Here is a 24,999-nt window from a genome sequence, read left to right as displayed (position 1 = left end):
AGGGTCAACAGTGACTTTTGTCATTGTAGGAAAACGAGAGGTGATTTGAAGGTATGTACCTAATCCCTCAGTGTTGCGTGTAGGTAGCGGTATGTACGGTGTAGCTGCGGCCACCTGAGGACCATATAACAGAGCTGCTGCCAACATAAGGAACGCTTCGTTTCTGCAAATATGTGAGTAAATAAACAAGTTCAGCCCACGTAAGTCATCAGACCGAGAGTGATAACTCATTGGCCATCTGCTTCTCTCTGCGACATTGTTTTCATTGCCTGCTTTTCGAATACAAAAATATATCACAGAGAGCTTCAGCCCGCCATCTTCAGACGGTTCAGTTGTTGTGGTCATCCTGGGGAACGGGGTGTGATAGGGTTTGCTTCTGGCCATGAAAGTCATGGTATCCAAAAAAAAGCTGACTTCTAAGAAAGCCAAGCAAACCGTGAACTCATGCATGAATTATGAACGTGACTTTATCAGTTTGTCAGGATAACTATTCTGCTACTGGAGTTGTTTATTTTTAATCTAAAGATTTCCACAAATATGGAGCCCTGGCTTGTGCAGGGATTAGTTCAAAGATGGGTAAACAGAATTAAGTTTTCCTAGGAGCATTCAGTACCAATAAGTGGCTTCCATCAGTTGGAAAATGTCCTTGCTCATAGTACCTGTAATAATTTGTGTTCGTGTTGTTGTCTCCATAACTGGCACTAAAACTTTGCATCCAGTTTTGGTAAGGACTTTTGAAGTTCCTTCCATTAAAGGTGTTCAATGTCCCCGTTTTTAATTTGAGATGGCAAAGAAAGTCTCTGGATTTGTTCTGGTTTTGGAACCCTGGAATTTCTCACAGTTGGTAAACCCAGGTTTCTTCTCTTGAACATTATGTTATGGCTTAGGAGGTTTGAACTACTTACCTGACCATTCCAGGGGTGGTGGAATATTGCTATTGGAAGGCAGATATGGTGAGATTTGTGTTTCTAGCTGTGTCTTCTCTCGGTCTGTTCTCAAATCACCAAGTTTCACACTAACTTTCAAGACTTAGCAATCAGGGAGAACGTGATTTTCTGAAGTGGCACAGATAAATAGGAATCTGTTCAGACACCCTGTGAATCGAGGTCTTATCACTTTTGAAGTGGCCTGCTCAACATCTCAACTTGCTAAAAGAGGATTCGGCATTATTGCAGCCATGTGCTCAGAGATCAGTGTTGCTGTCTGGGTTTCTTTGTCCTTTGAATATGAAAAAGTAAGATGTGTTGTAAACTCATCTAGTTGGTTACACTGAAACAAGACGCAATACTAAAAATTTAAATGAGTTGTGGATGCAATACAGTTATGAAAAAAACATACTTTTATAATGTTATTGGCATTTATATCATTTACACTGTTAAATCAAAAGGGCTACTCATCAGAAATATGTGATTTTTAAAATAAATATTGGAACCATCAAAATTATTTTGAGGCAAATGGGTGGATTTAGTGGAGCAGAGAGTGCTAATAGTTTTGTGTTGTAGTGAAATTTTTTTTTTGCTCTTGCACAAATCAGGTTGTAGTTCATATTGCAAGCAGTGTGAGTCAAGGCAAGCCTGATCTGTGCCTCTGAATCATTACTCCCAACTCCTGGCAAATTCTCTGGACCTGATGTCCTCTAACACTAAGGTAGAGCTACCTTTGTGGTTCCTCTAGGAGCACGTTTTTAGCTTCACACCTTGCTGTAGCCTAGGTGCAGGTTACAACCGCTTGGAGTTTGTTCTTGCTTGTTTTGTCGGGGCAAGGAGCCCACCAGACCCCACAGCAGGCAGAGGTCACCGGGTACTTTGCCTTGCATCCTGCCAGGAGGTACTTTGCCTTGCATCCTGCCAGGAGGAGTGAGGATTTTTGTCTGCCAGGACTACGTCCAGCAAAGCCTGCTCTACAGTGTGCTTCAGTCAAAAAATAAAAATAAAAAAATCAAACCTACCGTCCTCCTCCCTCCCACCTTGCCCAAACCATGTGATGTTCCTGAGCTTGCTATCACCTTTCACTCTTTTCTGTAGCTCGAATATTTCTGTGAACAGACATGTGAAGGTGCCCAAATAACGTACTTATGTCTAGAAGCAGAGGAGGGCATCTTGTCAAGCATGCAGCTAGTCACAGCGATGGCAGTTTCTGTAGGCTGGGCTACACTAATTTGCAAATAACCCAACATTAAACAGCTTGAATAACTTCAAACTGCAGCAGCCTGGTTCTTCAGGATCACCGATGAATTAGCCACGCATTTGCTGCTGGCTGGAGCACTTGCTTCCATTAACCACTTCATCTAATTAAAGGTTCTGTTAACTCTTGGTACCTTCCATGAGACTGAAGTCTGAATGCTCCTCAGACTGCGGGCATCGCCGTGGCAGCTGGTTACGTTCCCCCTCAATTACACGATCTGTAAATCTGGGCAGGGATGTTTCTAGGGATGTCTGGTGGAACATCTAGCCAGAGGCTAACATGAATGGGGTTTGCGAGACCCTCCAAGATAAGCAAAGCAAACACACATTCTCAAAATGAATGTAAAGCTCATTTTTCAATTAGTTTAAGTTGAGTTTAAGGTACCCATATGAGGAAGGAGAGACACTGAGTGCCTGGGGTGGGGCAGGGGCCAGAAATAATACTCCTGCCATCCTGCTTACCTCCAGGTCAATGTAGGTGGGCAGGAAAACTTGACCACCTACCAGCAGTCCTGCACCACAAAGCTTCACTCTTTGCTTCCAGCTCGGCAGCAGGGCACCATTTTGTTTTGCCTGCTCCCCTCGTAGTTTAAAACTGACAGCATTTCTTGGCAAACCTGGCATGCTAAACTGATTTTTTTTCTCCTACCTTGCAAGTCCCATCCTCCTACGTAATTACCTGCACTTATTGAGAAAAAATTGCTTGAGAAAAGGCTTGTTAGTTTATGGGATAAGAGGGGATAAAACAAGTCTCTCAATCCTCATTCCTTTTGTATGCATTGGAAAGCTTTTGGCAGAAAGATAGCTGGATTTCCAATGCAGCAGGGAGCCATGCTGGTTCGTATTGAAATAATTGGGTAGATGGTGCAGAAGATTATGTGATAAAACCTATATGTTACTTTTAAGTGGCTGGGTTTTTGGTAATTGCTGTAGGACCATTTATTAAGTAAATAATTAGTCTTTCCAGATAAGGACTAGGATACCATTTACATTTGAGAGATTTATGAGTGCATATATTGGCAGCTGTGTTCAGCATTAATTTGTGTGTTTCATTTTGCTCCTGAATTTTATTTCAAAAGCTTCAGACAATGCAGAATTGAGAATATGGTGGCTGAAAGCAAAGCAATTGAGGAATGTGTTTGAAAAGCCTGCATATGATATCTGTTCCTTTTATAAGGAATATTTCCTTTATGACCTCCTCCTGCTTTGTATTTAACATTTCAAAGAACTTTTGGGACTGTCTGTAGGCTGCATCTTCACGAAGCAAGTAGCCAAGGATTTAAAGTATTGTCATTGCTGGCCTGAAGCTGAAAACTGCAGGCGGTTTTAATCCCGGGGTGGTGGGGGTTTAAACCCAACCCTTTGTGTTCAGATTAGGAGTGCAGGAGGATAGACTTAGGAGGTGTTAGTGGGAGTTTTTTCATTGGCAGTTCAGTAATAGCATCAGGATTTGGAAATACTTTTTTTTTTTTTCCTATTCTTTGTTATTTCAGTAATTACTGGATGGTGGGTAGAAATCTGTAGGGTTTGTGTGTTGTTATTTTTTTTTTTAAGTACTACAACAGGGTGTGGGCAATAAAAAGAAGTACTTGCTTTTTTAACTTTTTACTCTTTGGATAACTGAGGGCCCCTAAATGCCTTCTCAAGACAGTCTATCATTGTTTCAGTCCTTGATGTCTGTATTTATTTTGTCTTGGTTCCATCAGCTGGGATAACAACAAGATCCATCTTTGGAGAGGAAGGAAAAAAAGGATTTGGCATTAGCAACATGATCTGACAAATCTCCTGAAATCTGCCAGTTGGGAAGGAAGATTCCCTGAGCTACCTTACACTGTCTGGGAGATGGAAAGGTTACCAAACATCTCCCCCATCACGAAACAGATCACAAGCAAGTCGCTGAGCACTTGCTTAAGGAGTTTCTCTTAATTTCTGTCGGAAACTAAGAAATGTTTGGCATAATTATTTCTTGATCCCTGGGACAGCTGGGGTGAAAAGCACTTGAAGTTTTTATGTATGGAAACCTGGTGGCTCCCTACAAGAGCTTCTGAGATGAGCACCATAGCTAATAAGATTTACCACAGTTGGTTGGTGAAGGTATTGAGTTCAGCTCAATAGTGATCAGTTTTAATGAAGACTAAAGACTTCCCAGCTCTTCATTTTGTGCATAATTCTTCCAAATAGAATTCTAGTGCTAAGAAATTTATCACTTTCATGTAAATTATCTCACTTAAGATGTTTGCTTCTTTGGAAAAAGAGAGAGATCTTTTCAGATTTCCAGAAATATTAAGTATAAGTGGTTCTCTATGCATCACAAAAATTCATTATAATATGAAAAGCATTTTGAAAGAAACCTTATGCTATGCCAGTGCTGTTCACATGTTTTAAAAGATGTAAGTACTCCTTTGTGGTGGGAGTGAGGAGTATGCTTTTCAGACCTAGAGTGGAGGCTTGTTTTTTTTGTTGTTGTTTTCTGATTAGATTTTAGTTTATTTTTTCTTAATTTTAATTTTTTCTTAAACTTTAATTTGGCTATAACAATGATATTCCTTTGTAATAAGGTACGTTTTTCTTCATAACATCTACATGTTTCACTTTACTCTGTCTTGATTCTGGTAGGAAATTCGTAGGTTGAAAAATTCACACCAGAGACTTCTCTTATATCCAGCGCGACACTCAAGCGCTATGTTATAAGCATTTCTCTAAACTGAGACTTTGGGTGCTGCTCCCTTCTGCTTAGCGCCATGGAAGAGTTAAAGATCTTGCACTGACCTCCAGAAAACCTGGGAGGTAACAGTGCTCCTTTGGAAGCAAGTCCCTCTTCACACCTAAAACCAAATGAATTAATAATAAAACAACCAGCAGCCACCCAGTAATATAGAAGGGTATGTAGAAAAAGCAGTAAAGCTCCCTGTGGCTGGTACTTTGCTTTAACAGATTGTGCTGATATGTAGGGCGTCACTTAGTAAAACAGAAATTATTCAGTTGGAATAGTCCCCAGCTGAAGAAGTTAAGTTTCTTGCATGGTGATGATAGAAATTTGAGACCCAATGCTGTAAAATGCCTCCTCTCGTTCCTCTACTTGCATACAAAAACCTGTGCACTCAGGATAAATGCTTGGAACAACTCTTATGGAGGGGCATGTGCAAGTGATGCCAGCATAAACCTTCATCTGGACGGAGGAGCGGGAAATTGTCTCTGGGCGCCCAGGAGGGTAACGTCAGTGCTTCAAAAGCTAAGCGGAGAGGGGCAGCAAGCTGTGGTAACCAGCGACAGGCAGGGCAGCTGTCCCAGGAGCAGAGCCTTCCCTGTGATGGGTGCTGATGCAGCATCAGAAGAGAATGGAGATGCTCCAGCATCCCACTGAAAACCAGCGACGGGAGAGTGCTGCCTCCCTGGGGACACAGGGATTGTACACCGCTGGTGTGGAGAACGTTCAGGCTGATTGTTTTGGGTTGCCTTTTGGTCAGGCATGTGTTGAGTCACCTAATTTCTGTCTGTGTTTATGACTCCTCTCTAGAGGTGTTTGTTTTTTTTCCCTGCCCAAATACTGGTACATGCCAATGAGACAGACTTTGAATCTAAAACTATAATAAAATATCCAACAAGTAATTAACTTAGTTTTTGGTGACGTGATGAATCAGTGCTTTTTCACTCTTGGGATTTTATCTTGCTTGCATTCTCTTCGAACTGATGGGTGGAAAACATACGTTTTCAGTGCTAAGCCACTATTTTGAAACCCTATTTTATGTAGGCAGAGCTTCACGCACATATGGAAGTAAATTCATGACAAGAGGTTGTTTACAAAGGGTGGAGTAGCATATATTCAGGCTTCCCAACTTTTCTAAGGTTTTAAAGATCTCTGCCCGTTATACATGCTATATACATACATCTATAAAATATGCTTGCTATATTGCACAGCTGTATAAGCAAGAATTTTTAGAGGGAGCTTAGTACCGGGTTGTTCAGCAAATGCTCTGTGGAGCTATAGCAGCTGCTGGGATTTAGTTCCCTTGGTATGCTGCTTCGATTTTGAAGACTGCCCATCAAATATGTTCATTGTCCCTTTTGCAAACGTGGCTGAAGCTTTTTGGTCAGTTTTGAGCGTGGTGAGTAATTCTTACAGGCAAGGATTTGGAATTCGAAGCTAATATACGGATAAATAATAGCCATGCAATGTGTAAAGCGATGCCCACTCGTTATAGCCAAGTGCTTTCTTTTCTTAGTGGACTTTTCCTTTAGGGGTGCCTACCTGGCATGCAGAAGCTGCTTGTGGTTTGTGTTGCTGTAGCACTGAGGAGCTTAACCAGGCTTGCTCGTGATGCTGCGATCGTGTGAGGTGTTACACGAGCATACAGCAGAAACACAGGCTTACGAAGGAACGGGAAGAGATGTGTGAATTAGTCTTTAAAAACACCATCTATAACAGCTTTTACTGCTGGTGGGGTCTACACTGCGTGCTTACGTCTTGCTCTCTATTTTTTAAACTCCTAAACCAGAAGGATAGGCTGTCTTTCCAACGCAGAGTACAGCTGGCCCCCATATATCAGTAGGTTACTTAAATACCAGGGTACTAATGATATGTGACACCAGTGGAAAACAAGAAAAGTTGAGGTCAACATTTTTGGCACATCTTTTGCCACTATATCCTTTGTAAGAGCAGCCAATGAATGAATGCTGGAGCTCCATTTTTCCAAGGTTTTGAATTCTGTTATATGTGAGGGGTCTAATAAATGCTTGACTGTTGGGAAGTCTGTGCTGTGTATTCACGGCTTCCCTCCCTCTCTGGTTGGTTTTGCGTGCCAAGGAGTTAGAGTCCCATCTTCCATCCACTTCAGCTAACACACTCTGAGTCAGATAACAGGAGGGGAGAAGCGTGCATCAAGGCGAAGGCCGTATCCTGCAGGCTGTGTTTCTTTCACTGGTACCTTTTGAGTTAGTCTCGGGTACCCAGACTAAAAAACCTTCTGCATCAATTGTCTTCAATGCAGAGGAAGCACAAATGCAATCAGAAAGGTCTGGACTGAAAAAAATACAGGGCCGTCTTTCTTCTCATAACAGAGGCAGGTTTTTCTTAAAAGTCATGCAAGTTAAAATAAATACCGCAGTGTATAAGCTAGCACACAGAAAAATGAATCAGTGAACTACAGCATGTGTGCAGCACCAGCACTGCATTCCTGTCATCACACATTCCCAAAACATAACAGTGGGAGAAATATGATCCGAAACTGGTTTAAGAGGTGCTGTAATTAAGCCAGGATTACTACCATGGTATAACATAACCTGATAGCATTCTGGAGTTAGACTGAAGACTTGCTTGTGATAAGCTCTGAAATATTTTCCTTTTTTTTAATACTTGGAAGCTTTTTCACTTGCACCTTTAACTTGGGGATTTTTTCTTTCTCTGTTTCGTGGAGTTTCTCCAACGTTCTCTGCAAGGAGACGATTGCCTGAGCAAGCCCAGATCCAGCAAATCCACCAAGAGAGGCTGCCTCATTTTGTGACCTGGGCCCCAAGCAAGGATTGCAAGTACTTGGCTTCTTTCGCATATTTGAGTAACAATGAGTACCAGTGAGGGGTGACAAACTGGAAGTGTTAGTGATGGAAGTCTAAGAGCTACTGTGAAAGAGGATATGCTGCACCACAAGCTTTCTGGTCTCTTTTTGCCAGTAGATCTGGTTACAAAGGCCTGGAAGGGACAGCAAATACTTCCCAAAGCCAAGGACAGTTGCAACCAGTTGCCAGACCTCCTTAACCAAAAGGGGGTCTCACAAAAGCATTTTATTTAGAGGCTGGGTTCTGGCCTGCTTCCACCTTACCTGATGGTGGTGGCACGTTTGATAATACAGAGACACAGGAGTGCACGTGCGAGAACTGTGCAGTTTGTGCAGTGGACAATTTCTCCTCTTCGTGGATTTATTAATATTAAAAATGCGGGTTATGCCTCTTCTCAGGGATGTTATTATGCAGAGCTGTACATCTGATAAAACCATATATTGCCAAGACTTGGGATGTTATGCCTTAGTTCAGTGTTTTTCTCCAGTTCTTAATTACATTTTTTCTACCTCTTCTCTCACTAAACTTTCTTTGCCCCTACTCCTTTTTACTGCTTTTAAACTGCGTGCACTACAGGCTTTTTTTTCCCCCCTCTTTTTTATATATTTATTTATTTATTTATTCCTTTCTTCTCTCCCTTTTCCACTCTCTTAGGTCGTGCATTTCCTTCTCAGCATCTTGTGGCATCTTATCTCCACCTTTAAAAAAGATGAAGATAAAGAAAAGTTTATATAAAGTTTTAGAATGTTACAGAGGTTTTTCTTCCTGATGTGATGGACCATTTCCTCCTTTTGCAGCACGCTTTTATTTAATTTTTTTTTCAATGCACTATACAAGGAGGAGTGGTCTAAAAACAGAGGGAGGGCGAAGGACCACAGGAACCCAAAGACCACCTTTGTGGTGCCCCCTGTGTGTGACCTTCCCTCTTCCAGCAAGCTATGAAAGACAGGGAGCAGAGCTAGCTCCCCTTGCAGAGGATTTTTGCCAAATAGCACTAGTCTACTGTCTGGTTTTAGACATTTTGGAAATAGCTAGTTTTAGAAAAAATAGCATAGGATGTCAGGGCAGTAACTATGTAAGTTGAGGATTTTGTTGCCACAGGCCACAAAATGACCCTGTGCTCCGTGTTTTACCTAGCTGCTGCTGCCATTAGGGCAAGGTGTCCCCTGCATCCCAGCCATACAAGTGCCATCCGCAGTCTTTGCTTCTGGAGCTGGGACCCGTGGGAGGAACCTTCTCCTTGACCCGACCCGCAGAGACCGAAGCGAGAAGGCTTTGTGCCGAGTGCTCAGCATCTCAGCAGAGTTGATTCTTTTGATTGTGTTGGGTGCTTGTGAGACACCATCTCGTCCAACAGCAATAAAGCAAAGATGTTTCAATTTCCTCCTGGCGGGGCAGCCCGTTGACTATGTGCAACAGGCAAGGTAGTGACAGAGTAAGGGAGAAACCTGGCTTTGAATGAGAGAGCATTTCACAGGGGAGGTGTGCAGCTTGTCATAGCAAAGAAGAACACTGCTTTCCTCCTTGTGGGTCCTATTATTTCACCTATTTCACCATTTTTATTTTATTGTTTGGCTTGAATGCTTGTCTGGTTGAAAGCCTCATGCAGTTGGTCCCCAAGCCAGTCAAGCTGTTGCAGTAACACCATCCCACCCTGCTGAAGTCTGCCCCCCTTCTCTGTAGAAACTTGCTTGCCATGGGGAGGAGAAGAAATGTTGCCCCAGCTGAAACTTGAAATACCAGATTTCATGAGAGAAACTTGAAATACCATAATCTGGTGTTGCTTTCTCAGGAGAGCAATTACCGTGTATGCACACATGGACAAGCCCGCATGAACACACACATGCAAATCTCTCTCTATATTTATCTCTATATATATCGCCATACGGTAACCTGCCATATAATTATTATTTTTCAGCCGAGGACTTCAGGCTCGGACCCTTCATTATATGGCTGTATATTTGTCACGGATTTCCTATGCTGTTTTGGGCCACTTGTCTGCTTTTCTTTTTGCCTTTTTCCATAAACAAAATATGAATAGACCAGCTTAGCAACTAGTAAGTGTTTATGAAGATCAAAAGCAATAGATATCCTTGGTAATATTTGTTTTTTCACTATTTAAGAGATAACATAGAAGGCTTTCAGAAGCTAACATTTTTAATTGCTTCTCCAAAAGCCTTCAGGCTCCCAATGAATTTTGGCTGAAGTAGGGTTGTGATGAAAAGCTTGAAGCTGTAAGAATCCTTTACAGTGTCTTAAATGTACCTAGGCCTCTTTATTTTTTAAAAATATATAATGTTAAACTGTTGTCTTTGAAATGGCTACTGTTCTGTTGCCAATTCCTGATATGGAACTGTTAGGCTAAGAGGGAGGCAGGATTTTTGTTTTAGTTCAGATTTCTTTTTCCCCCCAAGGTTTCTATGGTCTATTCAACCTAGTCCCACCTCTCCTTCTACTAATTCAAGACAGAGATGGTACCTGCTGAACATTAAGTACCAAATGATCAAAAAAAAAATGAGCAAACAAACAAACCAGTTTTGAAACTTATCCTTTTTCTCCTCATCATTGATAGCAAGTGTCAGAATCCCATCAGTTCATTTCCTGCTTAGAAGCATATTTCTGCTTTCCCATATTCCTACAGGAATTAGACTATTTCTCCACTTATAGACTATTTCTATGCTTATTTATAGAATTGGGCAAAACTTTACGAATATGTCATAAGTAGGCAAAAATATTTGTATATTAAAGCAGAATTTCCCAATTGTTTCAGCCAAATACAATTAAAATTCCCCTCCCCATCTGTTGGAACTGTCTGATTAAACAGCAAATTTTTATTTATTTCATACTGTGCTTATAGTGGTATTGTACCATTCATTGTTCACCAAGCAGGGGAGCCATTTGTAGCTGGAAACTCTTCTTTCCCTACCTTGCTTCAACATATCTGTATGAATCCAGACATTTATTTTCTTTTATTTAAAAAAATAATAAAATGTCTATGATTTTTTTCTTTTCAAAAGCCCTCAAATTTTAGTTTTCAGTTCATATGAAGGAAACTTTTATTTCAGTTTGGCCACCGAAGCGAAAAAATCAATTATACTCACAGTTCTAGCTCTTTTTCCAAAGAAAACAGCCAAAACTTAAATTTGGTCTTTAATTATATATTTGGTTCATCCCCATAACAACACTTGACTTCAAACAATGCAAGAGCAGGAGGAAACTTGCTCTGAATTCCTCTCTTCAAAGGGAAGAACTCTTTCAGATACCACGTCAAGAACACTTTCAGCTGAAACCTAAAAAGATAACAGTGGGAAGATGGAATACAAGGAGCTTTAGCTGACCATGGTGGTAATATCTCATTACTGAGGGAAAGCTTCTAAAGTTGTTTTTAAGCAAATCTCCCTACATTTGGGAAGGGAAAGTTGGCTTTGCTAGATGGATTGCTTATTTCTTCCTCCAATCCCCAACTTTAATATAAAAATAACTTCTCATAGTCGTAGGAGCAAAATATTACTTGCTCAAAATTATCAAACAATGGAAACTCATCCTGTTATCTGCCCCCAAACCTGCCCAATTCTTACAATCAGTGAGTAGAAGAGAAGAGAGCATATGGAAATTTTAAATACTGTACTGCTCTTGTGACAATTCCTGCAAGTGTACAAATTAAATCACTTAAAAGTACTTTAACCTGTGCACTGTCACTAGTTTGTTACTGTTCAGCAAATTGCTATAAAAGCACTGGGATTTGGGTGCTTTGCCTGATGGTTACGGTTGGGCACACAGCTCTGTCAGTGGTAGAGCTGTCCCTGATCTGATTCTTGTTAGATTAGCCCTAAAACTAGACTCTAGTATTTTTAGTTAGGAATAATTATGCAGAAAGCCAGTGTCAGGATCACTGTGGTCTTGTCACCCCCACCCACCCCACCCCACTCTGTTCTGTATTCCTACTTTTTGACCTCATTTTTCTTCCTCATTGCTTATTCCTATTTGTCTCATCTCAGGTTATGCCTCTTTTTCTTGTCTCTTCTTTAATGGAACAGATTGATATCTAGGGCTGTGTCTAGAGTAGAAGAAAAATTGAGTTTAGTTCAGACGTAGGTTGACATTAGTTGGCCAACTACAGGCTACTTTCAACCACTTGTACAGTGTGGCCACCATATGTTCAATGTTCAGACAGTAGGAGAGTTTATGCTCTTGGATAGAATTTAATTTGCTTTTATATCTGCTGAAATGGGTAGGTTTTTTAGGTTTGACTTAGCTAGGTAGTGCTAACCAATCTACTCAAGCCTCAGTCTTAGATTGGAAAAGTTGAACGATTCTAGAAGTTCTCCTTATGGTTTTTCAGGTCTGAGGATGAAAACATGGTCTATTATAAGCCTTGCGTAGGTTGATGAGTAAAATTGCTAGATGAGTAAGTTGCACGATGGAAAATATCTTACATTTTCAATAGTGGTGCTCTAGGCCAGGTTTCTTTGCTTGTGTTACTTCTGCCTGTTGCTACCAGTATACAGAGCATCAATGGAAACATGTAGCTCTTGATGGCTTTTCACACCATTGGAAGGAAATGAGGATGAATGAGATGAGAAAGGACTCCAAAGTATTTCATTTTCAAAGACCTTGCTGGGTTTCATTCTCGTAATTTGTATATTGTGTGAAATGGCTGGAAACAAAGGAAACCTTGAATGACTCTCTGGTGTGTCATCTGGTGGTAGGGCAGGGCCAGCTGAGGTGGATGCTGGTGGATAAACCCCATGCTTCGTGGCCGTGAAGGGACAGCGTCTACATGTCTGTTGGCTTTGATGTCCTACTCACTGAGTGTTGTCCTTTCCGTGTTTTGACACTACTGAAGGTGTTAAATTACTGTCAAAATTATAGTCCTCTCATTTTCCATGCTTTCAGAAATGTGACAATCCTTGCAGTAAGGATGGTTAATGAATTATATGTAAAAAAATGTGAACACAAGTAATTTATTAGCTGCATTTAGAAGGAACTGAGTCCCCTGGTGTGGTTTTGGTTGGCAAACCCCTGCTTTGCAGCAGGCCAGGCTCACAATGCTTCAAGATGGTGCCTGGTGCTCAGGCACATATGCCCATGGGATGAGCCATGGGGCAAACAAGGGAGATCCTTGTGGGCCACCACGGCCCACCAGGCCACCTTTGGGCGAGCTGCGGGTCTTGGCCACCTAGCCCTGAGGAGAAGAGAAAATGTCTGGAGGTTGGGCGAGCTGGCGGCGGGGGGGGCTGCATGCATGGATGCCCTGGGGACACCACCCCCTGCCCCGCTCCCCTCCTGCTCGGGGCCGCAGGATGGCGGCCCGAGGGGGCTCATGAGGAAGGAGGGAGGAAGAGGAGGGCGGCGGGGAAGGGAGGAGGCGGCCGGGCCACCCGCAGCGCAGGGGGCTTTGTATGTAAATGCCTGCGCGCCCGCTGCCGGCCCGGGGGAGCGCCTGGCCGGGGGCCGGGGAGCGGCGCCATGTCGCGGGGAGCCTGAGGGACCCCGGCGGTGCCTGAGGGCGGCGGGGGGGTGCGGGGGGGGGTGGCGGTGCTTGCGCCGGTCCCGCGGCCGGGCGAGGCGCCTGCGGGCGCTCCCTCCTCCTCCTCCTTCCCCTCCTCTTTCTCCTCCTCCTCCCCGTCCTCCTCCTCCTCCTGCTGCCGCCGTGCCGGGAGCTGCCGCCGCCTCTCCCAGCGCCCGGCGCGCTGCGATTCGGGTCATAACCGGCGGCCGTGGGGTTTTCCTAATTTGTTTGGGTCTTTTGTGTCGCGGCTCACAGTTGGCTAAGCACTGCTAGGCTGAATCGGGCTATTGTTTGGGATCCCGGAGCGTTCACGCTGCAAATCCTACCCCCCCACCCCCCCTCTTTTTTTTTTTTCCTCTTTTTCCTTTTTTTTTTTTTTTTTTGCCTGAGAAGCCACATAATGTGCCTTTCCTCCCCACGAATCTGGAAGCTATAAGCCGGACCGCTTGCAAATGAAGTGTAATGCATTGTGGGACGTGTGTAAAATTGGATCATTCGAGGGGGAGAGGAAAAAAAAAAAGGGGAAGGGACCTGCCGCCCGCGCCCTAGAAGAGGTGGCGGCAACATGGGCGCAGGTTGCGCCCCGGCGGTGCCGGCGCTAGGCTGATGCCAGGCGTCGTGTGTCCGGCGAGCCACGAGGCCTGGCCCCTGCTGCTGCGGGAGGATTAGGCTCGGGCATCCTCAGGATGAAGAAGACGCGGAGTACGACCTTGCGGAGGGCCTGGCCTAGCTCCGACTTCTCCGACCGGGCCTCCGACCGCATGAGGTCCCGCAGCGAGAAGGACTACCGGCTGCACAAACACTTCCCACCAGCTTTTATTTCGCAGGCATCACGGGGCTACATGACATCAGGTTTGTAACATAATTTGCGTGTGTGTGTGTGTGTGCGTGTGCGAGCCGCTTTATTGCGAGGCGGGATGCGGGTGTGCGGCTCCGGCAGGGCTGTGGCAGTAGGTACGGAGGGGAGCCTGCGACCGGGAGCGTAAGTTGTTATGAATAATGCACCAAAAAAAAGGAAAGAAAAAAAAAAAAGCATACATCCACCATTTTGTACCTCAGCAAGATTCACAGCAGGGCCCTCGCAATATGGTGTTTAAAATCTATTAGTCGGGTGAAATAAATGCATGGGAGAAACGGTCATGTCTCTCCGCCGTGCAAAGGCAGAGAAAAATGACTGGGTGCGCAGAGCATGGAGCCCTTTGCTCCTTTTGTGCATAAGAGCATGTGCTGGATATTTACTGCTGCCTCACACGGTCTCCTTTTAATGCAGTTAGCTCTAGTTTAACTCATTGCGCTGGGGTGTTTTTCTGCTGGGGAAGGAAAGAGGGTCACCTGTGACTGCAAACGCTCTCTCGCCTTGCTGCAGGCTTTCCAGGTTTCGGCTGTGTGTTTCTGCAGTGGCAAAGCATGCTTTGGTGAAAATGACTGTGAACACGTTTGCATTCATTATTCGAGGTGTAGAAGGGGAGCAGAGCCGCGTATGTGGGGGAACGAACGCACACGTGCATGTATGTCCATCTGGTCGTTGCTTTCAGGGGAGGCTGTAGGGAAATAATGGACACTGCACCAACATGTTTGTGCATGGGGAGGAGAGAGCACAAACAAAACAAAAACCAGCACAGGGAAAGGCAGGCATCAGGGAGAGGCTTGGCCTCAGACAGAGTGCTGGTGCAATTTCAGAAAACCTCAGTAGTGTTAATGGAAGCTGCTCCATCCTGAAATGCATCTTAATGGCCTTGGAATCCAGACATTTCATAAACACCAGAAAGAAGACTTGGGAAAATGCTGATGGGGAGGGGGACGGGGGCAGAAAATCCTGGAAACCTCCTTTGTTGTTCTGCTGCCTGCTTATTGTGACGATCGGACATAAGATTTCATTACTACGATGTCAAATTCCAATTTATCATGAAGGCACGTTTTCCCTCTAAGGCTCAATTTAGGTTGAGTAGGCAGATTCCTTTAAAGGAGAAAAAGAGGGAGCGGGAGAAAACGAAGGTATTTATTATGCATTACTGAAAACGTTTCCAGTCCTGTCTCTCCCCCCCCCCCCCCCCCCATTTCTGCTGTGAAGGTTGAGCCAAAGATTGTGGTTGTCAGTTAAATGCTCGCTTTACTATCTCTGTCTCTAATAAACAGATCTCTTTGGCCAGGATTGGTTTCTCGTGTTTTAAAAATGTCTTGTGACCGTTCTTTCATTAACCCCAAGCAAAAGGGGAAAAATAACCCATTTTTATTGAAAAAATCTGCCTGTGTAAGAAAATTGCGCTATTTTGGCAGTAGTCATTTTGATTCCCCCCCCTCCCCCCCTTTCCTGGGAAGCCACGTATCGAGAGGAAATGACAAGTATAATTTATGCCTGAACAGCTGAAGAAAATGAGAATGGTTGTGTGTGTGGGGGGGTGTTTGTTTTGTTGGTGCTGCAGGTTCTTAAAGCAGCTACAAAGCCAGACCTGACCAAATTGCGAAGGTTTTGGTCGTTCTGCATGGATTTTCTCGTATTTGTAATGTAAAGATACAATGCTGTGTCAGTTCTGTTGAAGTCAGTACTTCAAGGCCTTTCTTCCAGTGTGGAAAACCGTATTTAAAAGAGAAGGAGCTCACAGGAGTGTTTTGTGCCAAGTGGTGTGGGTTTTGCTTGTTTTTAATTCTTCAGGGAAAATTGGGCTCTGCAAAAGCTTTATCTTGGCAAGATTGATGCAATCCAAGTAGGTGGTCAAGCACGAGTGATCTTCAGAATGAGATGTGTCACCCTGCGTTTTTTGGCTGATACCTGTGTCTTTGGGGGCCCATGGATATTAAATGTGCTACAAATGTTTTAAGGTAATCTCTGGACCCCCGGAGTGCTGTATTTATGAATATACAACGTGTTGATTTAAATTGCAACAACTGAAGAAGGACAAATGTCATGTTCAGTTTGAGCAACCTGCTCAAGTTGTTGGAGGGATACTACATTGAAAATTAAAATCAGAAGTGCTTTAAAGGGAACCTGGTTGGCGTCTAGCTGGACAAGCGCTTGTTCTCTCTTGATGGGTAGTTTCCACATTGATTTATTTTTAAAGGATTGTTGTCCACTGCCTTTCCAAATATTAGTTTTGGGAGGAAGGGCTACTGTATCTAAACACTTCTGGGTACTTGAAGAAAACTCTCTTCCTCGCAGGAAACCTGTAGGAAGTCTTCTGGCATAAAAGTTGTGGGGATGGGGAATACAAACACGTTCTTTGTCACCCAGAATGTCGTACGGGAGAAAGTGTCCTGAAACACATGGGCTTTTCAGAGGGCTGCATTCTGTTTATCCAACCATTTAACCTCATCACCATTAGCATTGTTGTGGTTCTCTTTTAATTAGATGCCGCATTGTTTGGGGTGGGGGTGGAGGGTGGGAAAGAAACCTTGGGTTTTTGCCTCAATTACTCTGGTTAGGAAAATACGAAAAAGCAAACAGTCAAAGGGCCTTCAGTAAGATGCTAAAAAGCTTGAGACATTAATATTATGGAGAATCATATATATGTATATATACATTTCTTTCAGCAGCACAGAAATACTGAGCAATGGTGTTGGTTTGGGGGGGGAAATGCAGCCTCTAAGCAGAACCCCATTGGCAGGGGAAGTGCAGACCTCCTGCTGGCGTGGTGAAGCAGACCCGGTATTAAGCAGCCTTTTCAGTAAAGCTGAGTAAAGGACCAGTTTGGTATTTATTTGACAAGAAGCAGCGCCGGTGGTTAGCAGTCACATTTTCAATACTTTGGGAACAAACTGCCCATAATTGCAGAAAATTACTGCGGATGCAGATGCAGTTCATGCAAAATTTAGAGATTGTTTGACAGATCAAGGGAGATGGAAGTAAGGAGGGAAAAAAAAAGGCAGGGAATTTAGAAAATCACACATTTTTACCGCTGAATAATCTCTTGATACGTGCTATTAAATGTGCTGTACTCGAGGGTTTCTTTAGGCCTCCTAGCAACCACGAGGTTCAAAGGCCATGCAAGGAGTTCATTGTTCATGCTGAATATTAATTTCCCAGTGGAGGGCTGACTTGGAAAAAAAACACTGAAAAAGAAAACTACAACAATGTAGAGCTTTGACCTTGCGTTGAAAAGAGATGTTGAAAAGTTTGAATCCAATAAATTTCATATAAGTTGCTGGAAAGGGGGAGATGTACTTGATGTTTTTGATGGATTGTTACTTAATTGAAGGGGAAATAAAGAAATCATATAAAACTTCCAAGCAGAATGAAACTTACTGGAACTCAGGAACGAGGGCTCCAAAAGGTCCCATGAAATAATACCGTGTAGCGTTTGAAATGTCAGAGCTTTCTTTTTTCTTTTTCTTTCCCCTCCTGAATAAAGAAGGGAAATCCTGGATTTTCTCTCGGTGGGGAGACAAACTGCTCGCTGTGGTTGACCCAGGCGTAAAACGTTACCAGAACTGAGTAGTGCTCTGCAGAGAAATATATATATTTTTTTCTTCTGCAGCTTCTGGTGAGCTATTTTGGTTGAAGATCTTGGTGTTGGAGGTGGCGTGTCAATTTGGGGTGGGGGCGGTGTAGGGTAACAGTCTAGCACATACAGAATGAAGGAATGTCTGACGAGCTCTCCACAACGGTAAAAGCTAATTCCGGAGCTTGCTTATTTGAAGGTTACCTTCCAAAAGGTTTGCAATGCCTTTATTGCTCTTTGCTATAAAATTTCCTTGCACGTGTTTCAGTGCTCTGAAGTTGAATGGTGAAATTTAGTCTCAGTGTTGCTGTGCAGCTACTGGAGCTTCATCACCCAGCTGAAGCAGAAGAGAAAGGCGAGAAAGGAGGTAACACTGACCAGCTAGCCGACTGATGTTATCTGTGTGCAAATTAGGATTCCTAGGAGGAAGGGATACCTCCCTGTGCTTCAAGGGTGTTTGGTGGGAGGTCTAGGGCTGCCTCTTCAGCCTTCTTGAACAGAAAGAAGGATCTTGAGAGTCAGATTAGAGCAAATTGGAGAATCCTGAGTCTCTTTTTTGCCCCTTAGCTTCAACTTCTGACTCTAATAAAAATTAATATTTGGAGATAACCGTGTGTGATCTGAAGAAGGCAGTTTAACGTAATTGAGAAATGACAGATCTACACAAAGCCTTGGAGCTCGTTCAGTTCTCCTGTCCCTCAGTTCAGTTATCTACGGGAATATGTTCTAGCTTGAAAGTAGCTGTATTGTAATTAATATTTAATGGAATAATCAGGATTGCATCACCTTCTTCTTCTCTCCGTGTGGCATTAAGAAACACCTTCCAACTTGTCTGCTTAACAGTAATGTGATCTCTTTGCCTCCCTGAGTTCTGAGTAGCTTAGGCTGTCTTAGACCAGTCCCGGAACCATAAAACCATAGGAGCGGGTGGGTGTTGGTGGCGTGCAGAGCTCCTGCCCCTCAGCTCCTGCCTTGCATCCTTTGCTTCGGCCTGTGCTGAGCTGGGAACCCAGCTGGGTGGCTCCGTTCAGTTACTTCAGGGCTTATGCTTGCCTTATTGCTTGGGAAGCTGCTTCTGGGCTGCCTTTGCCTTCCAGTCCATTTTGGCCCCTGGGGCATCCGCTTACCTGGGAAGAGAAGCAGGAGCTTTCACTGGGTCCTGGTCAGGAGAGAGGAGGGCCTAATTCTGCTCCTGGCTTCAGACCACACAAACTTTGCATAAGTTCGTTGGCCACTCATTTTTTTGCATCATTTTCAGCTAGTTTTGATTTCCCCCTGTGGTTTCTTGCCAGAGGGAGTACGAAACACATCTTGTCTGACCACCCTTTGCAGAGAGAGCGCTGGTTTTCACTCCTGTGGTTGTTGGTGCAGAGTTAACTGCAACGCTGTCATACCTGTCAGCTACACCACTGTCTGCAGGCCTGGTCCTTTCCCAGCAGGTACCAAGATGTTTTCTGCATATCCCTGACTCTTCACCCTTATACCAAGCTTTGGACAGTGCATGGGCTGTGCATCCTCCCAGCTGAGCAAGCTGAACTGGAGTACCTGCGTCCCTGCTGAGACCTGTGAGCAAGGGGATCCAGAGCAGCTTTTTTGTTCATGGCAGTAGAAGTAAAATCCAAGAGGAATGAATACAAGAAAGAAACAGAAGGCTGTGTGTGTGTCTGTCTTACCTAGACTTGCTCATGTTTCCGTCTCGTTTCAAAGCACTCATCCCTGCAGGGCTAAGTTTCAGGTTGTTTTTCCTCCCCAGGCTCCATCACTGCTACCAGGATCCCTCTCACTTTCACAGGCTGTGTTGGCTGTGCTCAGCCGCGTGAACCTTGGGCCAGGTCAGGGTGTGCAGAGGGGCACCAGGATCGGGTCACCAAAGGGCGTTTGTGCAGAGTTGTCATCCGCTTCTGAATCGGAGTGCGTTTCCAGGTGTGTTTTCCTGCAGTCCTGTGATTGAAGTAACTCATTATATGCACACAAGACATCACGATTGCTCATTGATGATACGGGAGGCTCCTCTTTCAAGAGCAGACAACTGCTCGGAACAAACACAGCACTGATTCATCACGAATAGCTCCCAAGCTGTCACAGGTGCAGAAGCTACACTTCGCCTTTGTTGGAAAGTTTTGATAAACCCGAAGGGTGTTGAATACTGGCCGTTTTGGAATCAAATTGCAGCCACATCTTTGCAAAATGCATCGCTTCTTGGAGGAGGCTGAAATGTGAGGATTTTGCAGATTACCTTGGTTTAGGCCAGTGACCTGTGCAATTGTGAGCAACAAAAAGCCTTCGTTTGCACAGAAGTGAGTAAGTGGAGAGTAAACTACCATCTTTGTAAGGTTCTGTTTACGGTTAAAGGAAGTATAAGTAGAACCATGTGAGAAGAATGAAAGGAAGATATTTTTCTAGGCATGCTCTAGAAATCCTCCAAAGACTGGGGTTCCTTTTCATTGTTTTGTGGAGGTTCTTTAGGGTGACTTTCATAATCCATAGCAGGTTGTAGAGTGTTACCGTGAATAGCACTGAAGCTGAGTCAGCCTCCTGTCATGTAAATGCTGGGCCATGATGCCCAGCCTGTGACTGAAACAAAGCAGTGCGGGAAAATATTTTCAGGTACAGTTTATTCCTGGCTCTTCCTCCTCAACATGCTCTTACCTGGCTGGAAAAGGCCAAGCAGTATTAGAGCCACAATAACAAATTGTCAGCTGACTTAGAGCTTGTGTAAGAATTTCTAAATAATACTTTTTTTTCTTGAAAATTAAAACAATACATTGCATTATTTTTAAATGATCAAGCTACTGATAAACTATCAAAACTGGATATTGGGTGGTTCGGTGGAGTGGATGTAATCTGGGCTTAGATGTTCACAGTGGATGCCCTTTGTAAGAAGTATCTAAGAAATACTTGATGCAATTCTGTCCAACCAGTGGGTTTTATGTGCACCAGAAAAAGGAGAAGGAGTAGTATTCGTAGAAAATGAGACCTGAATGGGTACTCTACCAGTGCTATTTTGTATCTTGCTCTTGGATGATATGTAGGCACTGGGATGATGTTGTTCTTGCACAAACAGGCTGTGGGGAATGGGAAGAAAGGAAGGCCCAACTTTATAGGAAGCGTATTTGGGCACGCAGGGCGGTGGCGTGGGTAGCGCAGTCTAGTTTAGACAGAGCCCTGGGGTCTGTTGGCAGCTTCTAAAGCACTCTGCAGAAGGTAACTGAAAAAAAAAAAAAAAAGAAAACTTATTTTCAGCAGGCTTGAATTCGCTGTAGAAAGCCTAGCAAGTTCTCCTTGCCCCTTCCTCCAAGAGATAGCAGGAGGTCCAGGAGGTGAGGGAGGTGATCCCAGTTGTGTCACTGGTTGGCTTTGCTTTCTGCAGCTCTTGAACCATTTCTGCAGCTCAGTACACTTAGGTGGTCATCTGTTCAGTAGAACTATCCTTTATTTTGTGCTGCTAGGCTGCCTGTCACAAAAGGGGGACTATCGCAACCCAGGCCTTGAATTGGTAATGGTGGCTAAGAATGAACATCCAGAACAGGTGTATTCAGTGTGAACAGAGAAGTCCTTGTTCTGCAAATGAAATTCTCCCTTCTGATCAGCCTTTGGACACCATGGCATTCACAGGAATTTTCCATCTCTCCTTTGTGCAAGCCGGAAAAGAAACCTTCGTAGTGTCAGCAGTAAATGATGTGGAGTGCCTGTTGTTATGTACTGTTAGCACTTCTACCATGTTGACCAACTCCTCACAACCCAAAGGTAGTTCTGCTTTTCAACACATCGTAGAAGATGCAATTCCTACAATTTTTAAATTATAGGAGTGGTTCCTGTTCCTTCAGTAGAGAGCAATATCTGTAGGGAATAGCTAAAACGCACAATTTATTATTATAAAAATCAAGTTTTAGTGTTGAACAAATATATCTTGATGGTTTTATTAGTTCTGATAGGATGTGAAAACAACACAAAAGAGTAAGATGATGGGTAGCAGATGGGTAGCAAAGAGCATCTCTTGTACCTCACTTTGGGTTCTGTCCTCTGCCTGGTGTGCACCTCGCGCACCCATATGCAGGTTAGAAACCTGCACTTAGTGGTCTAAAAGCACCTCTTTCTGCTACTGTTTTCTGTCCCAGTTGCATCATTTAAAGGAAAAATTGAATGGCCCTTTGTAGTGAATTTGACCTCGGCATTTTGAAGCACAAAGAATATAATAGACAATTCAGCAATCCTTACTTAATGTGGCCTGGAAAAGGCCAAGTTCAGTAAGAAAGCTGAGTACATCATAACACAGGAAGCAGTGTTGGGAGAACCTAGATTATGTAAACTAGTTTTCATGCCCATTTGTGTTCTTTTAATTTCCTCCATAATTTCCTATGGATTTCCTGTTGATGACCTGTGACCTAGTTTCAGAGGATGAACTTCTGACCATACGTGATAACGTTGTAAATGCCATAAATTGAGCTGCTTGTCTCACGGGCAAGTAAAGATGATGGACTGAATTTCAGTGTGGTACTTCACTTCGCCTCTGAAATTTCCACGGCATTTTAGAGCAAAGTAGCAATCCTCGTTTTCCTAGGATATTCTAATTCTGCTCTCCTGAGAATTTACATTCTTGGATCATGCAGTGACCTTGTTTTACTACACATAAGCCTTAATCTAAATATTTTTTTAAGCAGGGTGAAATGGAAATATTTTTACAAGGTTTTCTTAAGATCTTTGTGCTTTTAGGTGTAAATCCTGCATGGCCGTCTGGGTGGGTAGAGGGAACAAAAACTAAAGAGGAAAAGGTTTATTGGTTTTAACGCTAAGTTTGAAACAGCTGCAACCCCCAGGTGCAAATTGGGCATGGCTGCAGAGCATCTCTTCTGGGAGACGGAGGGCAGAGGCACTGACCGTGGAGGGTTCACCCAAGGCACTCGTGTTATGGGGGTCTTCATCCTGTTGCGTTAACTTCAGGGCTGGTTGACTAAGGGGGAGCCTGGGTGGTGGGTGGGAGCCGCAGGGCTCACGGCTGGCATGCAGCCCGGCCTTTCTGCTGGTTGTCCACTCGTGGGGCACACGCAATTTCGGGAGTGAAAGCTTGAAATCGTATTTGCATGGGGTCTCTGCGTAAGAGTTGACCTAGTTGGAATGTTTTCACAGAGTAAAGAGGCAAAAAAAAAGTTTTTTGTACTTTTCCAACCATTGTAATAAAGTCTCAGTATCTGAACTCCTTGGTAGAAGTTCTCTGGAAAGAGATGTGGCCAATTCAAAACATTTTGCAGATTTTTTTTTTTGTTTTGTTTTTACTAAAATCACTAGATGTTTTCTTTTGAGCTAATCTTAGGTTCAGTCTGTGGAATATAGAATAGAACAGAACAGAATAGAATAGAATAGCTCAGCTCATGGGGGAGGGACCTCCAAAGATCATCAAGCCCAACTGCCTGGCCACTTCAGGGCTAACTGAAAGTTAAAGCATATTATTAACAGCATTATCCATTTAATTCTGCATTTAATTGCGGAAATATTCTCAAGTAACTACATGTATAAAATTAAGATGTCTTTTGGAGACCTCATTTTAGAAAGCACGTTCTTAACTACCACTTTTCACGAGAGAGTGCACTAGCTAGATAGGTAATTGTTTATTCTGGAGATGTGTGCAGTAACTTTTCATCAGATATGTGGTCTCTGGTGTTGCCCTATCCAGCGGAGTAAATGATAGTTTATGTAAGCGTATTTATTACATTTTATATGTTGCTAAATATTAGCATTGCAAAAGTGGTCTCTGTGTGGATGTGCTATTCATTATACACCAGAATGCACACCGAGTCCCCAAGGGTCCCATTCTGTCCTTAATGGAAAAGTACACAAATTTTTGTCCGACTGTTCAGGTAGGAAATCTTACCTGCCAGCAGCGCTGCTGCTCCTCCACAGACAGCGTGTGTACCTGTCTCTCTTGCATGTATTCTTTGCCTACACCGGAGAATTATAAAGGCTGAGGAGGGAATAGCTCTAACTGCTGAGTAATGCTCCCTTTTAATTGAAGTCTGCCTTTGAATAAGGGTCATAGATCGGAAAGCCAGAGAAACTGGGACAGGCTAACCAGAAGCAAGGGCGGGTGTGATGGCAGCGAACAAAAAGAGGAATCAGGGTCAGCGTTGCTGTTCTGCTGGAGCAGGCGTGTATCCTTGCATTCAGGCCACGAGAAGTAGGCTCCCCCAGCTCACCTTTAGATTTCAATTTAAGTCATTTAGCTCACTGGATTTAAATCAGGACCATTGCTTCTCCACTCGAGTGTCTCTGAGTTCATTTCAAAGGGTAATAGTTGATTTAACTTTTTTTCTGCCTACCAGAAGATAACCTCATTCAGCTTCCATCCCACTGCTGATTCTTCCAAATAGAGTAATATGCATGCAACAATACAGTGCACTCAGCTTTTCATGATTATCCCTTTTTCTCCCAAGAGTTTTCACTTTTTTACATCAAGAAATGTACATAAGTAAGATGAAGTGTTTCACTGTAGCATGCCTTTAGAGTTAAATAATGAAAAGGTAAGTTTAAAAAGTTGAGGAAAAAAGCTTTACCTTCCTGTATCGTTGTAATTCATTCGCTAGCTAATGGGGCAGTTGAATAGGACAGTGTATTTCAAAAAGAAAAGCATACAAAATTGTGTTGACTGATTTTACTCATGGGTTGGTGTCTAACCAAGGTCTGTAAACACTAATTGAGGCAAAACTGTCTGGCAGTGCAGCAACCTTTGGGAACTGTCATTTATCTCTGGTAGCAAGTTAGCTTCAAACCCAACTTTTCAGATTGGAACATTTGACCTGGGTATGTATTCCTAGATGCATGTGTTATGCAATTGTTGTGCTTAATGTTAGAAAGGCTGTTTTGTCATGGGGACCAGCAAGAACAAAGAAAAAAAAATCCAAACCCACTCTGGTATATGTTGCCATGCAAAGGTGGTGTATGAAAAAAAGTGCAAGAGCTGGAAGGAGGGTGGATAGGACAAAAAGGCTGGCTAGTTCAAGAGATTAGATAGGAAAAATGGTGTGAAAACTGGGGATTCTGTGATGATATACCAATGAATTTCTGATTTTTTTTGAGGTGAGAACTTAAAAGTAACTGTATGAAGTAAGACCAAGGTCCGTCTTGCACCCTATGCTATCTCCAACTATGACCACAAACAGGTGCCCTGGGAAGAGGAAGAGAGCAATGTGGTACTTTCCCTGCCTCCAGCTTTTTCAGGCGATGCAGTTTGTTTAGTGACCCTCAGCAAGTTTCTCTTGCAGGTACAGTCTGCAGTATGTGTGGAAATGTTAGGACAGTGACAACTGCTCGCCTGCTATAT

At 43.5% G+C, this 24,999-nt stretch overlaps 1 protein-coding gene across 5 annotated transcripts in view; it reads left to right on the top strand.

Moving 5' to 3' along the window:
• The window catches only part of STOX2 (storkhead box 2), a 146,327-nt gene that overhangs the window by 58,225 nt on the left and 63,103 nt on the right, over window positions 1–24,999 (top strand). The window contains exon 1 of one of the 5 annotated variants that reach the window (XM_080590464.1): window positions 13,384–14,100. The exons of 3 other annotated variants lie outside the window; for them this stretch is intronic. In XM_080590464.1, coding sequence (XP_080446590.1) covers window positions 13,935–14,100 — 166 coding nt within the window. In that variant the 5' untranslated portion in view covers window positions 13,384–13,934. Of the gene's footprint in view, window positions 1–13,383; window positions 14,101–24,999 lie in introns of those variants that run through there. One more of the 5 variants, XM_080590466.1, reaches the window with a different exon arrangement.

Source organism: Anser brachyrhynchus, assembly GCF_964034855.1.
Source record: "Anser brachyrhynchus genome assembly, chromosome: 4".
NCBI lineage: Eukaryota > Metazoa > Chordata > Aves > Anseriformes > Anatidae > Anser > Anser brachyrhynchus.
This window is presented reverse-complemented; position numbering and strand designations above follow the sequence as displayed.